We start from the raw sequence: 17,870 nt of genomic DNA, 5'->3' as shown, positions 1-17,870 counted from the left end.
TATTTTAAGCTCAGATTTGGTTGTTTTTTTCTGAGGGGAAGCTATGGCTGAATCTAAATGTCCAGACTTCACCGCACTTGCAGACTCTCTGACTTTGCGGGCATGTTCCCAGGAAGAGTGGGAGTGCTTAGGGCTGTCCAAATCCACAATTCATCCAGTCCACAAGGGACCTAAAGTGGACTTTCTGCAGACTTCCAGAGAGTTACAGTGTTAATTTTTATGTGCCTTTGGCCTTTTTGATCCATGCTCGCAAACAGCAACACAGAGGTGGTATCTTTCATAAATGGATACAGGCTAATTGCTGATTGGAGAGTTGTGCAAAGAGGTTTCACACAGGTGCATTAGAGACTCATAATTATGCAAGTATTTTCTATCAGCTGTGAATATTTTGTTTTACACTGTTAATCTTCTACAGGTTTGGGTTTTAATGAGATGTGTGTTAACTGTTTTGAAAAAGGGTGTGAAATATGTGTAAAACAGTGAAAAGTGTCTGCTGTGCTAAGAAGGTGATGATGATAATGATGATCAAATGGATCCCAGTTTCATAAGTGTGTCTTAGCAATTGAGAAAAACTATAAAAGTTGGAGAATTATGCTTTGAACTAGACCATTTGCTAGTTTACAAGATTCCTTGAACACATCATCAGGGTTAGAGCTGTGCAAAGGACGCCCACTAGTCATCGCTGAAGTCCAGTTAAATATTGCAAACTAGGGTGAAGGAAACAAACTCATCACAAAGTCCCTTTACAAGCTGTTCTGGAGCTTTCAATCATATGACATGATCTTCATCAGCAGATTGAGCGAGCCTGGTTATAATGGAATTTAAGGTGTTCGAATTTCCAAGTTTTCTGGACACTTGAAGTACGTCTTCCATGTTGGCTGAATGTATGGATGAAGGATGACATGTTTTACAGTAAGCAATGAAATAAAATGAAATTAAGCGTCAGTCATTATGTGTACGTATCCAAGTACATTATTAGTTGAGCAGCATGAGATGGCGGCTGCATCACACCAAACAAACACACCAGAAACCTCAAACATTTTAAATCACACTGATGAAACCACTTTTATTGAATTGCAGCTTGACATTCTCACAAATCCCCATACTGCTGGAAAGTGTTTGCATTATTGTACACATGCAAAAGAAGTGTCAGTCACTTGTGATTTTATTTCGTGTCATCAATACCTTCCGGCATCACAATTTTCAAACGCAGCTGAGCATGTGTTCACTCATGCTTCTCAAGTGTAGATTTGCATTTTGTCCCAAAAGACATTTTTTCATTGAGAGAAGTGTGTAGGCGAATGAGCTGACACAAAGCTGGTTATGTTCATACTTATATTTGAGAAATACACGTTCAGCAACGGCACCACAACTCAGGCTGCATTTACATTTTTTAAAAACTGAAATATCAAGTTAAAATATAACTTAAAGCAAAAGGATTGCACTTTTTTTCACAGTTTCAATTTACCTTATTGGTCCCTTTACTTACACTGAAATTGGTTTCTTAATTCAATGCCTGCGTCGTATGCTGCAGATATGGTGTAGTGCTACTAGACGGCTGATTGCATATAATTTGTCTACGTTTTAAAGTGCACTCTGCAATGCTCTTTTCTTTATTTGACTCAAAGTGATTCCATGTGCAGTTTGAGCCACAAATGTTTTGGCATACCTCCGTATTCATTCATGCATTTCACTGAAATGTTGATTTAATATTGTGCAAACTTACAGGCCCATACTGTCACAAGCTATACCTTGCAGCAGGCAGGGAAAATGTAAAACCTTTTCTATCTCATGATCATAAGATGTCTTTCTGACTTCAGTCTCAGCGTCAGGACGAAACACTGAAAGCTGTGATGATCTACACACCTCCACACAGGATGGAGGCAACCTCAGCATTGACACATTCCTGTTTCCTGCTCTCTCTGACTCCACAGCTGCCTGAGGTTGCTCTCGCTCGGCTGCTTCAGTCTCAGGGGTTTGTGGCTCTTCAGTCTATAAGCCAAAGTCAGAAAGATGGCGTCAACGTGTTCCTTCTCAGAAGGTTCCTTGGCTGACGTCTCAAACAGCGGAAAGTTGTAGCTGTCTGCGAGACACTGCGCGGCCGAGGTGGGGACGACCCGGCGGTCCCTCAGGTCACACTTGTTGCCCACCATGATGCGGGGCACCAGGGGCCCCACGCAGTGTCGGCTGCACTCCTCGATCCACTCGGGGATGCTCTCGAAGGAGGAGAGGCTGGTCACGTCATAGACGAAGATGACGGCATGGACGCTGCGGTAGTAGTGCTCCACCATGCTCTTCCTGAAACGCTCCTGACCGGCCGTGTCCCAGATCTGCAACTGGCACAGCAGAGACAGATACTAATGAGACTATCTAAAGGGACCCCTTTTTTTTATCATTGAATAAACTGACTAAGTCACATAGTTCATATTATACTCAATGCATAACAACAATAGCACAGAAAAATTGTACAGTTATCCCAAATCCTGAACACAATACCTGCATGACGTTTGTAAAAAGAGGAATCTGAATAAATCTGAAGCAGATTATTTCTGTTAATATTCCAGCAGAGATGAATTTCCTGATTTTTAACAGGGTCCAGATTTCTCATTAGTCATTATTTCATCATCCACACACTTTAATATATTCAGTGTCATACTTGCGTTTGGCCATGTCAGGGACCTACTTCACTGTCTCTGTCAAGTACAGCAAGAAACTGCACTTCAACATAAAAGCTCTGTGCAGGAAATTCACTGTACTTAAAAATATAGTGTGTTTTTAATAAACTTGACATGCTTGCGAGTCACTTGCAGTCCAGTCAGAATGGACCCGTGACCCACTTTTGGACCAGGACCCACCAGTTGGGAACCACTGCCCTAGTGGAAGTCATGACCCCAGGTTGGGAACCAGTAACCTAAAGAATAAGGCTAATGTAATTCTATGTGTTTCTAATTGTCAACCCAAGAAAAGACTAAAGCAAACACAGTATTAATCCACCTGACAGTAAGAAATAACATCTGTGGCACGCTACTAAAGATATCACATATATATATTTCATAATCAAAAGCTTAGTAATTTCCTAAAACAGCAGGGAACTGTAGTTTTAATCAAACATCACTAAAACCAAAGGAAATGATGGTGCAGTTGAGAGGACGATTGTCAGCAGATTAATACAATTTCGGTACATTACTGAGTGCTATGTATGTGGGATTGACTCAGAATAAACTATGTAGGTGTGTGGCACAGAGGAGAAGGCTATAGACAGACACCACTCATTACTGGAGTTGATCTGATTTGTTGACAATAAGAAAAATATAATATCACCCTGTCACAAAATGGCAGCGTGTTGCAGTAGGAAAAGCATGGTGTAAATAATTTAATTAATGATGGCTGCTTCAGTTTCAGGGTCCTGGTATTCTGCATGCTGGCTCACTGTCACACTATCATGGCTTACCAGGACACAAATAGACAGAGTCATTATTTAATGTTATCATTAACACATGTGCTTTTCCTGCTATGACAAAATGTGTGCAGTGGAAATGGCCCATTGAGAGAGGCCTAGCAAGTCGCCCTCAGCTCTGGCTGCTGACTCCCAAAAAGAGTAAATATTCTGCAGACACAGAGCGGACATTATCCTTTAAGGTCTACAACTTAATACCAGCTTAATTACTATGTCAAAATGCTACACTTGTGCTGTACATCATTATAAAAAACGCTGTGGGGAAAGGCTTATTTAACTAGCATTAAGATTAAGATTAACATTAAGGGTTAAATCATATGTAAGATAAAGTACATCTTATTGATCCCCAGCAGGAGAATTCTGGTGTCGCAGTAGCTCAACCTTATTAAAAATCCAGATAACTGTAACATGCAACTGTTTCATTTGAGCTGGTTTTAGTCTCTTACTTGTGTGGGGGCATGGATGACTTACTAAACTGGCATTTAGGGCACAGGTGCCCAGAGTGGCCTCTACTTACAAAATGTCACTCAAAGAGACATGTACCGAGCAGCAAGAGACTCAAAGAACCACAAAGAAACATAATATGACTGCAAAGACATGCAAAACATCTGCAAAGAGACATAAAATGACTACAAACAGACATAAAATGACTGCAAAAAGGGGCAAAACAACCACAGACAATAATAACTACAAAAAAAGTAATATAAAACAACTACAAAGAGACACACAATGGCCGCAAAGAAACACGAAACCACAGGAAGATGTGTAACTACTACAAAGAGATGCAAAAAACACAAGAAAAAATGCTAAACAACTATAAAGTCTGAGAGGTGGTGGGGCCTTCTGCATGTCTGTGCCAAGGGGCCCACTGTACCATAATCCACCCCTGACCTCAGGTTGGGGTATCTGAAAAACTAAAGCCCTTTTGACGTTTGTGTCTGTCCTAACTCAGAGTGTCTACAGGTATCAGACAGTTAAATTTAATGTTTTTTAAGACCTGTTCAAGACACCTTTTAACCAAATTTAGGGACAGATAATTGGACAAATTATGTTGAATGTACTTAAGCATCACAGGTAAGCATTGCAGGTAAGTAGTATATATGTGCTCTTGTGTAGAGGTTAAGTGTTAGGTAGGAATATGGTTATTAGCGTGGGTTAAGTCAATCTAGTATTAAGTAAAATTACAGTATTATAATGTTTTTTTTAAAGATCTGTAACATTTGAAATGTGGATAAATGAAATTAGATAAAATGTCTGTGGTAATAAAGACCTTGCAAATTCAAATTTAAGACTACTTAATGATTTTTAAGGCCTTATTGTTGAATTTAAGACATTTTAGGACCTTTTAAGGACCTGTAGACACCCTGTAACTGTGCCCACCTTTGAAATCAAAATTAGTATATTATATATAACATATATATTATATGAATAATTTAAAGTATTGTAAAAAGTCAACAGAGATGTAGACTTGCTCCACCTTTGCTTTATACTGTGTGCTATAAAGTGATCATGTGTTTTCTTGTGTCAGCAGCTGGTCACTATAAAGAGGCAGGCCTACATTTTGTAGTGGTGCTATCCTTTTAATGTCTGCAAGCTGACTCTAGGTCAGCCTGTGTCCACCTATAAACCTTAGCTCAAGCACACGGCTGTGTTAATCCTATAGGAAATTCAGCCATGTGTGTTTGCGTGATATTACAATGCAGGTGTGTGTTTCTATTTCCTCCTCTCACCTTGATACTCTCCCCATCGAGCTCCAGCGTCCTCTCTCTGAAATCGACCCCGATCGTTGCCTCGGGGTTTTTCAGGAAAGTGCCCCCACAAAACCTGTAAGTCAAACACGTCTTCCCCACGTTAGAGTCTCCTATGACTATTATCTTGAATATCCGAGCCTGCGCAGTCTCATAGTCGTGCTGGGAGGAGAGCTCTAAGGAGTCATTTTGACCGAAAACGGTGTCAAAATCGTCTCCAGGTTTGTTTTCTATTGCCATCGCTCATCTTCTCGCGGTCTGGATGTGGACGGCGCCGAAACATCGCGAGATTTGAGAGGGACCAATAGACATAAACGTTATTTACAGTTAAAGCCAAACTTGAAGCATTTGTTGGTAATATTTCTGTTTTATTGGGGATATTCTTCAATTAAAAACATATAATTTGTGTTCCAAAGAATAAGAAAGCTTAATTTAATTTCGTAAATTCATTTTCAACAGGCGGGATCACAGAGATGCAGAGAACTGTACCTTGTACCTCGCTTTTTCATTACTATTATATTATAATCATTTTGTGTTATATTTGAGTAATGTGTTCGTCAGTATACTTATACAGTCTTGTGAATCGTTATTATATGTACCATGTGCCAGGCTCTTAAGGAAACAAATGATTGCCTTCTTTTTCTGGCTTTCCGGTTTGTTTGTTTTTTAATCTAATTCATTTAATTTCATTTCAATACTTATTTTTATGTTATATGCAGTCATTTATTGACATTTTATTGGTTATGAATTAATTAACTGACCAATTAATGAAGTTTGATTTCGACATGACATTTCATGGGTTTATTCTGACAAGTTACATACTTACTTACATACTCAATCTCTATGTTTGATTCAAATCTGAATATGGAACTTTCAAAACTATTTTTGTTGTAAATCATGAAATAGACAGTGGAAATTGAATTTTGTTTTTATAATATCCTCAAATCCGCTCAATTTTATCACTGTAACCTTCAGTTTCAACATGTATTAACAATATAGATGTTTTATGCTACAATACTTCTGAGTCTTGTAATGTGTACCTAATGTGTTGTGTGCACTAACTTGTTGAATAAAAATTTTGGGGGGAGAAAAATGCCCACACAAATATTTTTTTGCATCAGGCGCCTTTGTTTATTTGACACATACACCAAAACAGATTTATATTCCAGACCACAGCCAATCACCCCTTTACACACACACACACACACACACACACACACACACACACACACAAAGTAACACTTCAATTATCTATCATACAGAGGGACAGCATTTAGAGCTACACTCATTTACCAGTTTATTAGGTACACTTAGCAGAAACTAATACAGCTTAATGTAACAGCCCTGTAATAAATACCATGAATTTTATAATGTTCAGTGTTTGTCTAAACTGTTTATTAGATGTGTTGACTCAATTTCATTTTTAATTCTGGAGACTGTAGTTTGTGGCATTGCATTATATGTAAAGGGTGATTTCAATATTTTGCCTACAACACTAATATTAATGAGCGTAGACACATTAGAAACACTCCATCGTGCTTCAACGCAGCTAATAAACTGGTAAATGAGTGTGTGGAGTGGTCGGGGAGGACGATGGCTTCGCAACAGCTTTATTACATGCAGACAAAATATCCTCCAGCAGTTCATCAGGACCAAACAATACTCAAAACACTTCTTGAAACATTCTGGTTCCTGAATGCAACATAAAGATTAAATTAAAAATCACAGATAAGAAAACACATACATACATCCAATAAAATAGCTTCAAATAAACTTCATAAAATTTAGCATTTGTCACCAAAACCACCTAATTTCACTACATCTAAAAAAATAACAAAGTCAATCATGGCAAACAGGCTTTTTACTGAAGCCTAAACCTGAGTGAGCGTGTTGGCTTCTACGTTTCATACAGCAGTTTTTAAAACACCAGCTGTGTATGTGTGTATGTGTGTGTGTGTGTGTGTGTGTGTGTGTGTGTGAGAGAGACGTCTTGAATCAACAACATCAGAGAAAGGGACAGCAAATTTTAAAGCCCTGTAAATGACCAGTTGTGTTTAAAGTCATAAACATGAGGCACTTGAGCTGCCTGATGTCCCGTAACTCACAGTCATGATTTCACGCCAGTCATAAGCAGGTGTACTCATTTATTCAAGCACAATAAAATTAATATTTCTGTCAAAAATGTGTCTTTATATGACAAAACACCAGCCCAAAGCATATAAGGAATACTTCACACACAAAATGACCATGTGTATGAGAAGTACTAAGCATGTGACTGGATAAATACAACTAAGATTATACTGCATGAGTTGTGTGGGAGTTTGTGAACAGATGTTTGGATATAGGTTTTCTACTAAACGTGGTCCAAAATCAATCAATAAATCAGTATGTTCAGCATTCTTTGTGGCGCCAAGCCAGTAAAAGGAACATGGCATGACTATCTGATTTTCTTATGGTCATTTTATGGGTGAAGTATTCCTTCAAAGGCCCTCCGATTTTTACGTCAAAGTCATTTTACCAGTCATAGGAAATGCTGTTCTTCCTGCGCAAAACAGTTAACTATAACTCTTTTGTAGCTCTGGAGGAGCACCGTCAAGTATAAAGAAATCTGCAATTTGCATTATGGCCGTGTCTCCAAAACTTCTTCTGTCACGCCCCCCTTAAGAAACTGAAAAAATGTATCTAACAGAGGTGTCACACACAAAAGATTCTGCTCCTATAGTGACAGTGAACGCAAGAGCATGATAGGCATCTTTGTATTTCAGATTTGACAGATGTGTTACCTTGATGAGCTTAACAAGCTTTGCAATTTTCACCCTGGCAGCATTAGAGTACTCCGTCATAGCAGGAAGAGCAGAGGTGGAAGTAATGAAATTAATGATGTTCAACGATTAATTATCTTAGTAACACCTGTGTTTGACAAGTTAAAATGTCTCTGCTATAATAAGCTTTAGTTCCATTTGAAATTTTCCCTCTGAACTTGTGCATCTACCTGCAGGCTCAGTTTGGAAAACACTGCATTATGGGAAGTGTAGGATGACCTTGAAGGTCTAGTGCGTAGGATTTAGTGGCATCTTGCAGTAAGGTTGCATAACTGAAATTTCTCCCATGTGCCAAGCGTGTCGGAGAACTACGGTTGCAGGTGCAAAAATATGAATGGCCCTATCTAGAGTCTGTGTTTGGTTTGTCAGTATTGGGCTACTGTATAACAACATGGTGGACTCCATCTGAGAGGGCCCGCTCCTTATGTAGGTATAAATGGCTCATTCTAAGATAACAAAAACACCATGATTGCTATTTTCAGGTGATCATAAACGAAAGAAAAGATATCTATGATTACATACTCCTGAGACCCCAGCTTTTGTTTGGTATGCATTTTTTAATTTCTCCATGCTACTCCGGAAAGTAGGCCCTGATCAATATATAAAAAATGAAGCACTGTCTTTGAACAGGAAGTAGTTTTTGGGGGAAAAAATGTCTTCACATGGAGACAATGGGTTTATTTTTAATAATCACAAGTGTGAAATAAATTATTAAACTGTTATTTCAATGCCTCGACATTGTTGTGCAAAAACGAAATTACAAACAATGCAACAATTGTTTAATATGTTGTAACGCTGCGGGTTAGGGGTCATTAGTTAAGTCTAGAACTGTTCAAAAATGTTCATTTCAATGCCTGAATACTTGTTACTGTTGTTAAAATTGGTCAAATTTGTTTGCCACATTAAACTACGGACATTATTTAGCACAAATAAACAAGTTTCAACCAAGGACAACAGGTCTATGTTAAGCAGAATGAAGTATAATGTGCAGGAAACCCAAAATCAAAAGGTGATGTCCTCAAATGAGGACACTAGGGCTGCCACAATTAGTCAACTAATCGACTATTAAAATAATCGGTGACTATTTTAGTAGTCGACTAATCAGTTTGAGTCATTTTTCATAGAAAAGCACTATAAAAGTACCCCAAAATACTCTTACTGCAGCTTCTTACGTTCAGATATTGGCAGCTTTACACACTCTCCCGTGACAGTGAACTAAAACCCTTTGGCGTGAGTATGAAACAAGACATTAGATGATGTAATTTTGGGGTTTGGGTGAGACAGACCGACATTTTTCAACATTTTAACACATTTTTCGATGAAATGATTAGTCGACTAATCGCAGAAATAATCGACAGATGAGTCGATAATGAAAATAATCGTTAGTGGCAGCCCTAGAGGACACAGGGTCTCAAGAGGATATACCATTTCTGCTAATAGATTAGATGCCCCTAAATCCTGCACACTGGACCTTTAAAGACCAAAAGTCAGGATATAACAGCCTCTACTGCTTCTATTTTTATTTCTTTGTTTATCGGTCTCTCACCAGTTCCTCCAATTTTATGGAAGTGTAATAGTACTCGTCTGGACTGAAGTACCCTTCAATCAGCTGCCCTCACTGATGTGGTAAGTTACGACTTTACGGAGGAATTTATTGCTGAAGTTATGTATCTGTCTTGAGTTATTGTGTAAACAAGACTACAAGACAGCACACTGTCCTTCATGCTGGCAGCACATGATACAAATTGAACAAGAAAGCCCTTGTGTCTGGGTATTTCAGAAACCAACTCTGCTTAGCTTCTTCTCCCCTTCAGTAAATATTCATAAGCCAGACTGGTGCAGAGAAAGAAAACCATCAGAGTGCAGTAAGGATTTCGATGGACTTGTGCTTCTACTGTAAGTGTCTGGCTTTAATACTGAACTAGATCTGGATCTATAGTCTCTCCTGGCAGACAGAACCCTGTAAAAATCCATCACATTATAAATAAGTTAAGTTTTTCTTTGACACAGTAATCACTACCAGTTCTCATCTGAGAATGAGCTGGAGCTGCCAGAGTCGGAGTCTGCGTCTGTCAATCCATCAAAGTCCCAGTCGGCACTAGAGCCGCTGTCATCGTCCTCCTCTGTGGAGAAGCTGTGAGCAGAGCCCAGGCATGCGGGGTACACACGTGTTGAAACACACACGGGCCCCAGGGTGGACACATAGACCGCCATGATGTTCTTCCACGTGTCCCTGGTTTGGTCGTATTCATGGATAAGGACCCTGTTTTTGTTGTGCTGCAGTAAAGTCTGAGTGAGGAGGAGCAGCTTGTTGTTGTGCTGGATCACCTGGTAGTTTAAAGCACGACTGTCAATGGGAATGTCACCCAGTCTCTTCCATTCCCCTCTGGTGGGGCTGTAGGCTTTCACCACGGGGATGTCACACACACAGATGATCTGATCCTGAAACACGCATGCTTTGTGAAGCTTGTCTCTTCTCAGCGACCCACAGTGGCGCCAGCGGTTCCTCTTGGGATCGTAGCAAAGCATTCTCCGTTTGTTCACCACGTACAGGTGGTCATTTAGTGACACCACCTGCATTTTACCTAAAGAATGAGGCAGAGGAGCCACAAATGTCCACTGGTTCCTCTGGACGCTGTAACACTCCACGTCCTTCAGCCTGGTATCCGTCACCGGATTTCTTCCTCCCAGAAGATAAACATGGCCGTTGAGGTAGCCCATTCCAGAGTGTATCCTCCCCAGCGGCCTCTCTGCCAACTCCTGCCACTTGTTGAGCACAGGGTTGTACAGCCAGAAGTGTTTAGAGAGATGGGAGGCTAGGTACAAGTTGTTCTCAGGTGTGGCACAGGCAATTAAGGACTCCATTGTGGAACGTTTGTAATCCTGACTGCTGAGATCTTCTAAAGGAGGAGCCATGAAATACAGGTCCTCTGAGTACGGGTCACAGCACATTATATTGTCGTTAGGTAGGCCAAAGAAGAGAATCATTTCCTTTGCGCTTACACCTATTCTGTGTTTTGGTACGTCTAGAGTTGCAGGCAATCCACAACTGTCCTCTGCAGACCTGTTAAAGAAAGATGCAAGGTATTTCTCAATCACAGGCCTCGCCATTAGGCCCTCCAGGTAGCACTTGTCCTTCTCGGTAAACAAGTTCCACCGCACACACTTCAGCGCCTGTAGTGCATCCTCCCTTTTCTGCGGTGCATTCGCCTCTATCCACTGCAAAGCAGCCGAGCAGACCTTCCTCTCACAGTCCACATCCAAAGTGTCCAGAGACAACATCTCCTTCAGCTGCATCAAATCCAGCTCACACAGCTCTCCACCATTACACATCTGGCTGAAGTTCCTGGCTATGAAAGCTTGTGCATTCTCCTTCAACTCTGGGTTGTCATAGGTGTCTGCAAATTTCAGTATCCCCACACAGTTGGAGAGGTCCAGCCTCCTTGTCATGAAGCTGGAGCAAGCCTTCCTGATGTACTCAAGCTGGAGCATGTTGGCTGCAGCGTACAGCCTCTGGACGTTGCTCTCCGTGATGGTCACCCTGCCGGTGTAACAGTAGTCTATAATGACAGACATGGACTCAGAGTCCACCCCGCGGATGACCACTGTGTGCTGCATGCTCTCATTTAATCCCCCGGTGAACATGCTTTTGAAGTAAGGGCTCGCAGCAGCGAGGACGTTGCGGCTACACAGGAAAAGTTGGTCAATGTCACCCCTGGGTGACCCTCCGCAGTGCTCCAGAGACTCCTCTTCACATTTAACCCCGATAGTAACGTCCCCCAGCAGCCGGCAGTCGTACAGTAATTTCAACTCGTCCATCAAACTCCGAGCGTGATTCACGTCCTCCAGCACCTCGGGACCACTGAAGCTACTCAGCGCCGAAGCCATTGCTGCAACTCCAGTCAGCAAATTGTTATTTTACGTCGGCGTAGGTGTCAAATAACCCGCTGTGGTGCGGCTGACATACTCATTAACACGACAGAGTCCGTGAGCTGAGGGTGACACATCCGTTTATAACACAGTCAAACATATGCTGTGAAAAATACATTACCAGCTCAACGGTCGCCCGTGTGTCTGAGAGCAAACAGTTCTCGGCCTCCTACAAGTCATGACGTCGCGTTTCAATCAGAGATAATCCATAAATGAAAGCCCGAGAACCGCCGTGACAGGAGTGTCAATTTTCTTTGATTTTTCTCCGGTCAATGGTATCTGTTTTGAGTGTAGGAGACAGCCAGAGCTCTCATAAAATAACAATGTCAAACAACCAGCGGTTAGAACTACAACTTCCGGAAGTGGTTGCCAAAATAAAGCTAAAGTGTTTCACGGATTTTTATTTGTGTCACTCGATATCCAATTTATTAAGTCATCGCAGGCCTTTTACGCCAGTATTCACGTTTACCACCAACTACTGCTTAATTTCGTCTTTTAATATTAAAGAAAAAAATAAATAAATTTACTTTGAAAGCAACTTTACCGGGTTTCCGCTCTGGCTCATACAACCTTGCTAAATAAGGGTTCGCCTCTCTGATTGGTTTGTGTAACTGGGTCTATTTAGTTTGGTTGATCTGGACGGATTCAAATGATATATGGAAGTCCATAAATGCCCCAAATTAAACTTGTTATTTACAGGCCCAGTGTGGAGGATTCAGGGAGATATATTGGCAGAAATGGAGTATAATATAATAAGTATGTCTTTTTCTGTTTATAATCATCTGAAAATAAGAATTATTGTGTTTTCATTACCTTAGAATCACCGCCACCATATTTAGTAGACCCTTTGAGACAAGTGTCAGGAAAACATAGATTTCTTTGAAAAGTGAACAGCTTTTTTCAGTTTTTCATCTGTTTCTCCAGCCCTGATGAAGACCAACAGTGGTCGAAACATGTTGGCTTTTTAATGTGTTGGCCATTATATTAAAGGCTTTTTAATCTAATCTTTCCTTCCTCATTCTCATTTTTGTTTGGAGTGCCTGGATTCTTTTCCTGTTTGCAGGTTTTTTCAGTGTTTTTACCTATTTAAATAATCAGGTCCGTTTTTTTTTTTTTTTTGAGAAAAAGAGACATCTGCTTATAATTCAGTTCCTAATAAAAACCTACTGAGCGATGACCACTGATAGAATTCTAACTGGGAGAAGTTATCTGCTGTTGTTCAGATTTTTTTCTGTTTTCTTAACACAAATAACAAGATCCTCAAAATCAAAGATGTTTGTGGTGTCAGATGTCATGCTCTTTGAACACCCTGATTGCCATGAGAGGAAGAGGCCTCTTTGGATAATTCGTGTCCTTATTAAAAATCAAATAACACTGTAGGACTTCTAACTGGGATTCAGCTAGTTGCAATCTGCAATCCTTACTGCTAGACACCACTAAATCTGCTAAATCTTATACACTGGATGTTAAATGAAAATGTAATTTTATCTCTGATGTTTCATTTTGTGGTCATAAAATGTGTTACAAATTTTAAATGCAAATGTGTTCAAGTCATAATAATAAAAATGATAATAATAATAATATAATAGTAATATTAAAACTAAGAAGAAGAGGGAGACTAAGAAGAAGAAGTATTAGTATAAGTACAATAATAATATTTAAAATAATAATAATTATTTTTATGATTTTTAGGACGTTACTGCTCCCACTCAAGAAATAGTCTCATACATACGCTGACATAGAACCACAACATGTCCTTTAAATGCCTATAACTCTTGTGACTAAAAGATAAGTTAAACCCATTTATTCTTAATATTTAAGTCCGATACCACCACCACACAGACCAGGAGCCAGGATAAATGGACTGAGGGAGCAGTGAAAAATTGCAACAGGGCAATTTTGTACATAATAAAGAATCGTTTCATTCCAAAGCCATGAAATATCCTCAGAAAGGCTAGATAAAAGCATTATAAGGCTACTGTTTTAAATCCCAAAACACATTTATTAATGAGAGTATTCGCATAAGAACGTACAACGGAGTGATAAATAGTTTTTGAACTACTTGAGAAATAATTACCAAAATCAGCAGGCGGAAGTGCAAAGAAACAACTGTTTGCAACTTGCAGCTCTCTCTCTCTCTCTCTCTCTCTCTCTCTCTCTCTCTCTCTCTTGTTGACTGTCCTTTCACTTCCCCATTGTTTCCACTCTGTCTGTGGACTGGGGATGAAAGTTCTATTTGCAACCAAGAAAAGCAAGCTGGCTAAGAAACTGAACTAAGTATCATGTTCTGTCTGTCATTTGATTTCCTCTGCTCTGTTTCAGGACGATGGACAGGGTACCTCACCTACAGCTAAGCAACATGCAAATGTATCCTGGCCAGTAGTTTGGTTGTTTTTGCTATTTTTCCATAGATACATAAAGCTTAAATGGGGGTGGCAGAAAATACAACTGAGGGGACTCAGCCCCCCTATGACCCCTCATGGTGCCGGGCCTGGCAACACAACTGGAATGGGCTATCAAGGTGCACTCAGAGCCTGGTTTCTTTCTCTTTTTATACAACATGGGCATGACATGAGCTGCAAAATACCATTACCTTTAAAGGTCTTATGCAAAGTGCCCACAGGGGAAACATATTGCTGTTCTACATAATCCCTGACTTAGGTGGAATGTGTTATGGGTATCCCTGGTACGGCCTCTTCTTCTACTATTTCCCACGCGTTGGTTTTGTGTTTTGTATGTGAAACTTTTATGTGAAACTGCTGATGCTGCCATCTTGACTAGGATTTCCTGGATGACAACATCTTGTATCTTGATGAGACCCTCCTGGATAAATAAAGGATACATAAAAATAAAATAAATAGGCTACCAGATTTCTGTAGCCAAAACCAAACCATTTCAGATTCTCCCCTCTAGTAGACATCACAGAGCACTGTGTGCCAAAACAGCCAAACACAAGGACACATGTCATATGGAATAAATCATCCTTGTGATGTCTGACCAACATTCCTGCTCAATACCCCTGAAATACAAAAAATTTACTTGACCTACTTTCAAATACTATTACAGTTAAATAAACACATTGTACACTACTACTGCTACTACTACTACTAATGATAATTTTGTGCTGTATGTCATTAGCAATTAGATTTTTTTTATTTGATTTTGATGTCAAACATGGCATTTTAATAAGATAGACACAACTGAAAATGAGTCCTAAAAATGAGCTTTTCATCTTTATTGCAACGTTTGAATTTCTTGCAAGACAAAAAGTGACATAACTACATATCTCATGCTTCTCATTTGTTTGTTCAGTGGCATCAGTATAATTACATTAATTTCAGACTACTTGCAGTGCACAGTACAATATTTTTGTAAAGTAAAAAAAAAAGTGTAGCCATAGCTGCATTTTCACTCAGCTTTAAGTGTATCTACGGTTGAGGTCGTTGATCCTGCGCAGTGCCTCTTGGTTGCGGATGGTCTTGTGGACTGTGATGAGGAAAGGGAAGGCGGAGGGCAGCTCCACCCTCTGGCTCAGTTTCTGGTGGCCCCAGTGGAGGCACCGCAGCCTCTCAGCCAGGTCCCGTCTGCCTGCTCGCTCCAGTCCATCCTGCAGCAGCTTGGTCTTATTGGGCTTGTCCCATGACTTTTCATACCTGTGAATACAGAAGGACAGTGATGTCAATGATAGGTATACAGAGGGTACAGTCATTGTTAAAGTGCATAAGCCAGTTTGAACAGGTGGGTTCTGAGAAGGGATTTGAAGGATGTTATGCTGTCAGTCTGTTGAATGTGTGGGGGTAGGGAGTTCCCGAGCATGGGGGCAGTGCAGCTGAAAGCCCTAACACCCATAGTGCTGAGACGTGAGGTGGAAAATGTCAGGAGACCACCAGAGAAAGAGCGCAGGGAGCAGGAGGGGGTGTACTACTGGAGGAGGTCAGAGAGATAGGTGGGGGCTACGTTGCAGAGGGCTTTGAAGGTGAGCAGAGGGTTTTGTAATCAATCCAGTACTGAACAGGGAGCCAGTGTAGTTGGATCCTTATATGCTTATCCTTATATGAATAATCTCCCCCATATGCTGAAGCATTATGTCAGCATAGTGACATGTTGAGGGTCCAGTGTGCAGGATTTAGGAGGATATATTGGCAGAAATGGAATATAATATAAATATGTTGTCGTAAGTGTATAATGACCTGAAAATAAGAATCATTGTGTTTTTGTTACCTTAGCATGAGCCGTTTATATCTACATAGGGAGCGGGTCCTCGTCTACAGAGTCTGCCATGTTGCATTGCTTCTACAGTAGCCCAGAATGGACAAACTAAACACACTGGGCCATCCACGTTTTTGCATCAGCCACCTGAGTTAGCAGCCCCTCTACAACATGCAGTATGAGTCTCACTCCAAAGTCGTCAAAATCCGGCGCTTGGGCAGTGACTTGTGGCATCAGGAACCAACGAAAAAAGGCATCCTTTATCATCGGCATGATACAGAGCCAGTCACTGTTATAGTTAAATGGCACTTGGTGGCGTCAGGGGGAAACACAGCGGGTCAATCTTCACTCCAGAGAGCACGCTCAAACCCTGGGTTGTTTTTCTGTCAAAACGTACATGTATTTTGAAAGAAGACAATGTATGTAACAGGCTGAAGTTGACACAGCGTCCCAGAACGTCAACAACCAATGCACCCAGGGTAACTTTCACGTCAAATCCGGACGTTGAAAGTCCATGACCAAACCTCAATATGTGACAAGGTCGGAGTGAGAATATGTTGGTTTGTTTTTGAGAGGAAGAGACCTCTGTGTATAATTCAGTTTTACAACAAAACCTCAACATCTGGATATTGATCTTGAAGTTGAAGAAGAAAGGTAAACACATATCAGCAGGTGCATGTCTTGGATGAGCCATAGCATTGGAGAAACATGAATTCGTAACGTGGTCCTGCTTTATTCAGTGTTTTTACCAGTTTAAATCAACATGTCTGTTTGTTTTGGAGAGGAGAAGACCTGCTCCTGATAAAAACCTCATTAACAATGAACACTGAAAGAACCTGGAGAAATTTCACACATGCACACACACTCTACCAGCTTTCCAACATGGTCCTGGCCTGGACACTCTTCTCTGTAGATTTGGTGTGGAACCGCCCAACCTCAGTTCTGTTGAAGCCGAGCTCATACGCCAAAACTGTCCACTCAAAACCAAGCTGGGTGGAAATCTCCTGCAGCGTCTTCAGGTTAATTACAGCATCCTACAAAACAAAACAACATGCAAAGTCACCTAAAGATAAATGTATTTAAATTACAGTATTAATGAAATATTTTACTGATAGGAGCAAAAACAGATTACAGATCACATACCTCTTGGGCTTTGTTGGGCATTATCTCAAATTCCAACAGATCAGCAGAGCGAGGCACCCTCTAATTAACTGTCTTTATAAACCTTATTAAACAAAGATCTTGTAAGAAGCATTTCTCGCACAGATATCACTGACTGCTGTATAATAAACATACATTCACAGACAAAAATATAGCAGGCAGAGATTTGAATCACTCACCCTGAGGTACAGTGTGTCAAAAATGAGCGTGGTTTGAGTGTTACTGGGGAGATTCATCAACACACTACTCTGTTAAACATTAGTCACTTTGACTCCAGGGTCCCTTGGGGAGTTAACAGTCATCTGGTCAGACCAGGTAAACACGTGTACTGTGCTGACATTAAAGTGAAATCATCATTAGATCTGCATGTTCTCCCCATGTCAGCATGGGTTTTCTCTGGGTACTCCAGCTTCCTCCCACAGTCCAAAGACATGCAGGTTAATTGGTGAATGGTTGTCTGTCTCTATGTGTCAGCCCTGTAATAGTCTGGTGACCTGTCCAGGGTGTACCCCACCTCTCGCCCAGTGTCAGCTGAAATAACCA

The 17,870-nt window shown here is 40.6% G+C and overlaps 3 protein-coding genes across 4 annotated transcripts; all 3 read right to left on the bottom strand.

The window, feature by feature from the left end:
* Window positions 1–1,054: 1,054 nt before the first annotated feature.
* On the bottom strand, window positions 1,055–5,463 carry zgc:101559 (Ras-related protein Rab-33B-like). 2 transcript variants are annotated; one of them, XM_049594948.1, is made up of 2 exons: window positions 5,188–5,463; window positions 1,055–2,336 (listed from the first exon to the last, which is right to left on the bottom strand). In XM_049594948.1, the coding sequence occupies exons 1-2, from the start codon at window positions 5,443–5,445 to the stop codon at window positions 1,890–1,892; spliced, it is 705 nt and encodes a 234-aa protein (XP_049450905.1). In that variant the 5' UTR covers window positions 5,446–5,463; the 3' UTR covers window positions 1,055–1,889. The 2 variants fall into 2 exon arrangements, with proteins under 2 accessions (XP_049450905.1, XP_049450906.1); XM_049594949.1 differs by having other exon boundaries at window positions 1,055–2,330.
* An 866-nt stretch (window positions 5,464–6,329) lies between these two features.
* Window positions 6,330–12,287, bottom strand: kbtbd7 (kelch repeat and BTB (POZ) domain containing 7). The gene has a single exon (XM_049594711.1). It carries the CDS (start codon window positions 11,913–11,915, stop codon window positions 10,044–10,046), a length of 1,872 nt encoding a protein of 623 aa, XP_049450668.1. The 5' UTR covers window positions 11,916–12,287; the 3' UTR covers window positions 6,330–10,043.
* A 2,860-nt stretch (window positions 12,288–15,147) lies between these two features.
* Window positions 15,148–17,550, bottom strand: wu:fc50b12 (uncharacterized protein LOC103911624 homolog). The gene is made up of 4 exons (XM_049594290.1): window positions 17,507–17,550; window positions 17,310–17,391; window positions 17,037–17,200; window positions 15,148–15,610 (listed from the first exon to the last, which is right to left on the bottom strand). The coding sequence occupies exons 2-4, from the start codon at window positions 17,328–17,330 to the stop codon at window positions 15,376–15,378; spliced, it is 420 nt and encodes a 139-aa protein (XP_049450247.1). The 5' UTR covers window positions 17,331–17,391; window positions 17,507–17,550; the 3' UTR covers window positions 15,148–15,375.
* Between the last annotated feature and the right edge of the window lie 320 nt (window positions 17,551–17,870).

This window comes from Epinephelus fuscoguttatus, linkage group LG13 (genome assembly GCF_011397635.1).
Source record: "Epinephelus fuscoguttatus linkage group LG13, E.fuscoguttatus.final_Chr_v1".
Classification (NCBI taxonomy): domain Eukaryota; kingdom Metazoa; phylum Chordata; class Actinopteri; order Perciformes; family Serranidae; genus Epinephelus; species Epinephelus fuscoguttatus.
The sequence above is the reverse complement of the archived record's forward strand: the minus strand, read 5'-3'. Positions and strand labels throughout refer to the sequence as shown.

Bases quoted from the DNA above. Each gene is read 5' to 3' on its own strand.
- zgc:101559 (XM_049594948.1), bottom strand. From the start codon at position 5,445: ATGGCAATAGAAAACAAACCTGGAGACGATTTTGACACCGTTTTCGGT. The intron at 2,337-5,187 runs GTGAGAGGAGGA...CTGCTGTGCCAG, and splicing joins TCGATGGGGAGAGTATCAAG to TTGCAGATCTGGGACACGGC.
- kbtbd7 (XM_049594711.1), bottom strand. From the start codon at position 11,915: ATGGCTTCGGCGCTGAGTAGCTTCAGTGGTCCCGAGGTGCTGGAGGAC.
- wu:fc50b12 (XM_049594290.1), bottom strand. From the start codon at position 17,330: ATGCCCAACAAAGCCCAAGAG. The intron at 17,201-17,309 runs GTATGTGATCTG...TTTGTTTTGTAG, and splicing joins TGCCCAACAAAGCCCAAGAG to GATGCTGTAATTAACCTGAA. The intron at 15,611-17,036 runs GTAGAGTGTGTG...CTGTATTCACAG, and splicing joins AGGACCATGTTGGAAAGCTG to GTATGAAAAGTCATGGGACA.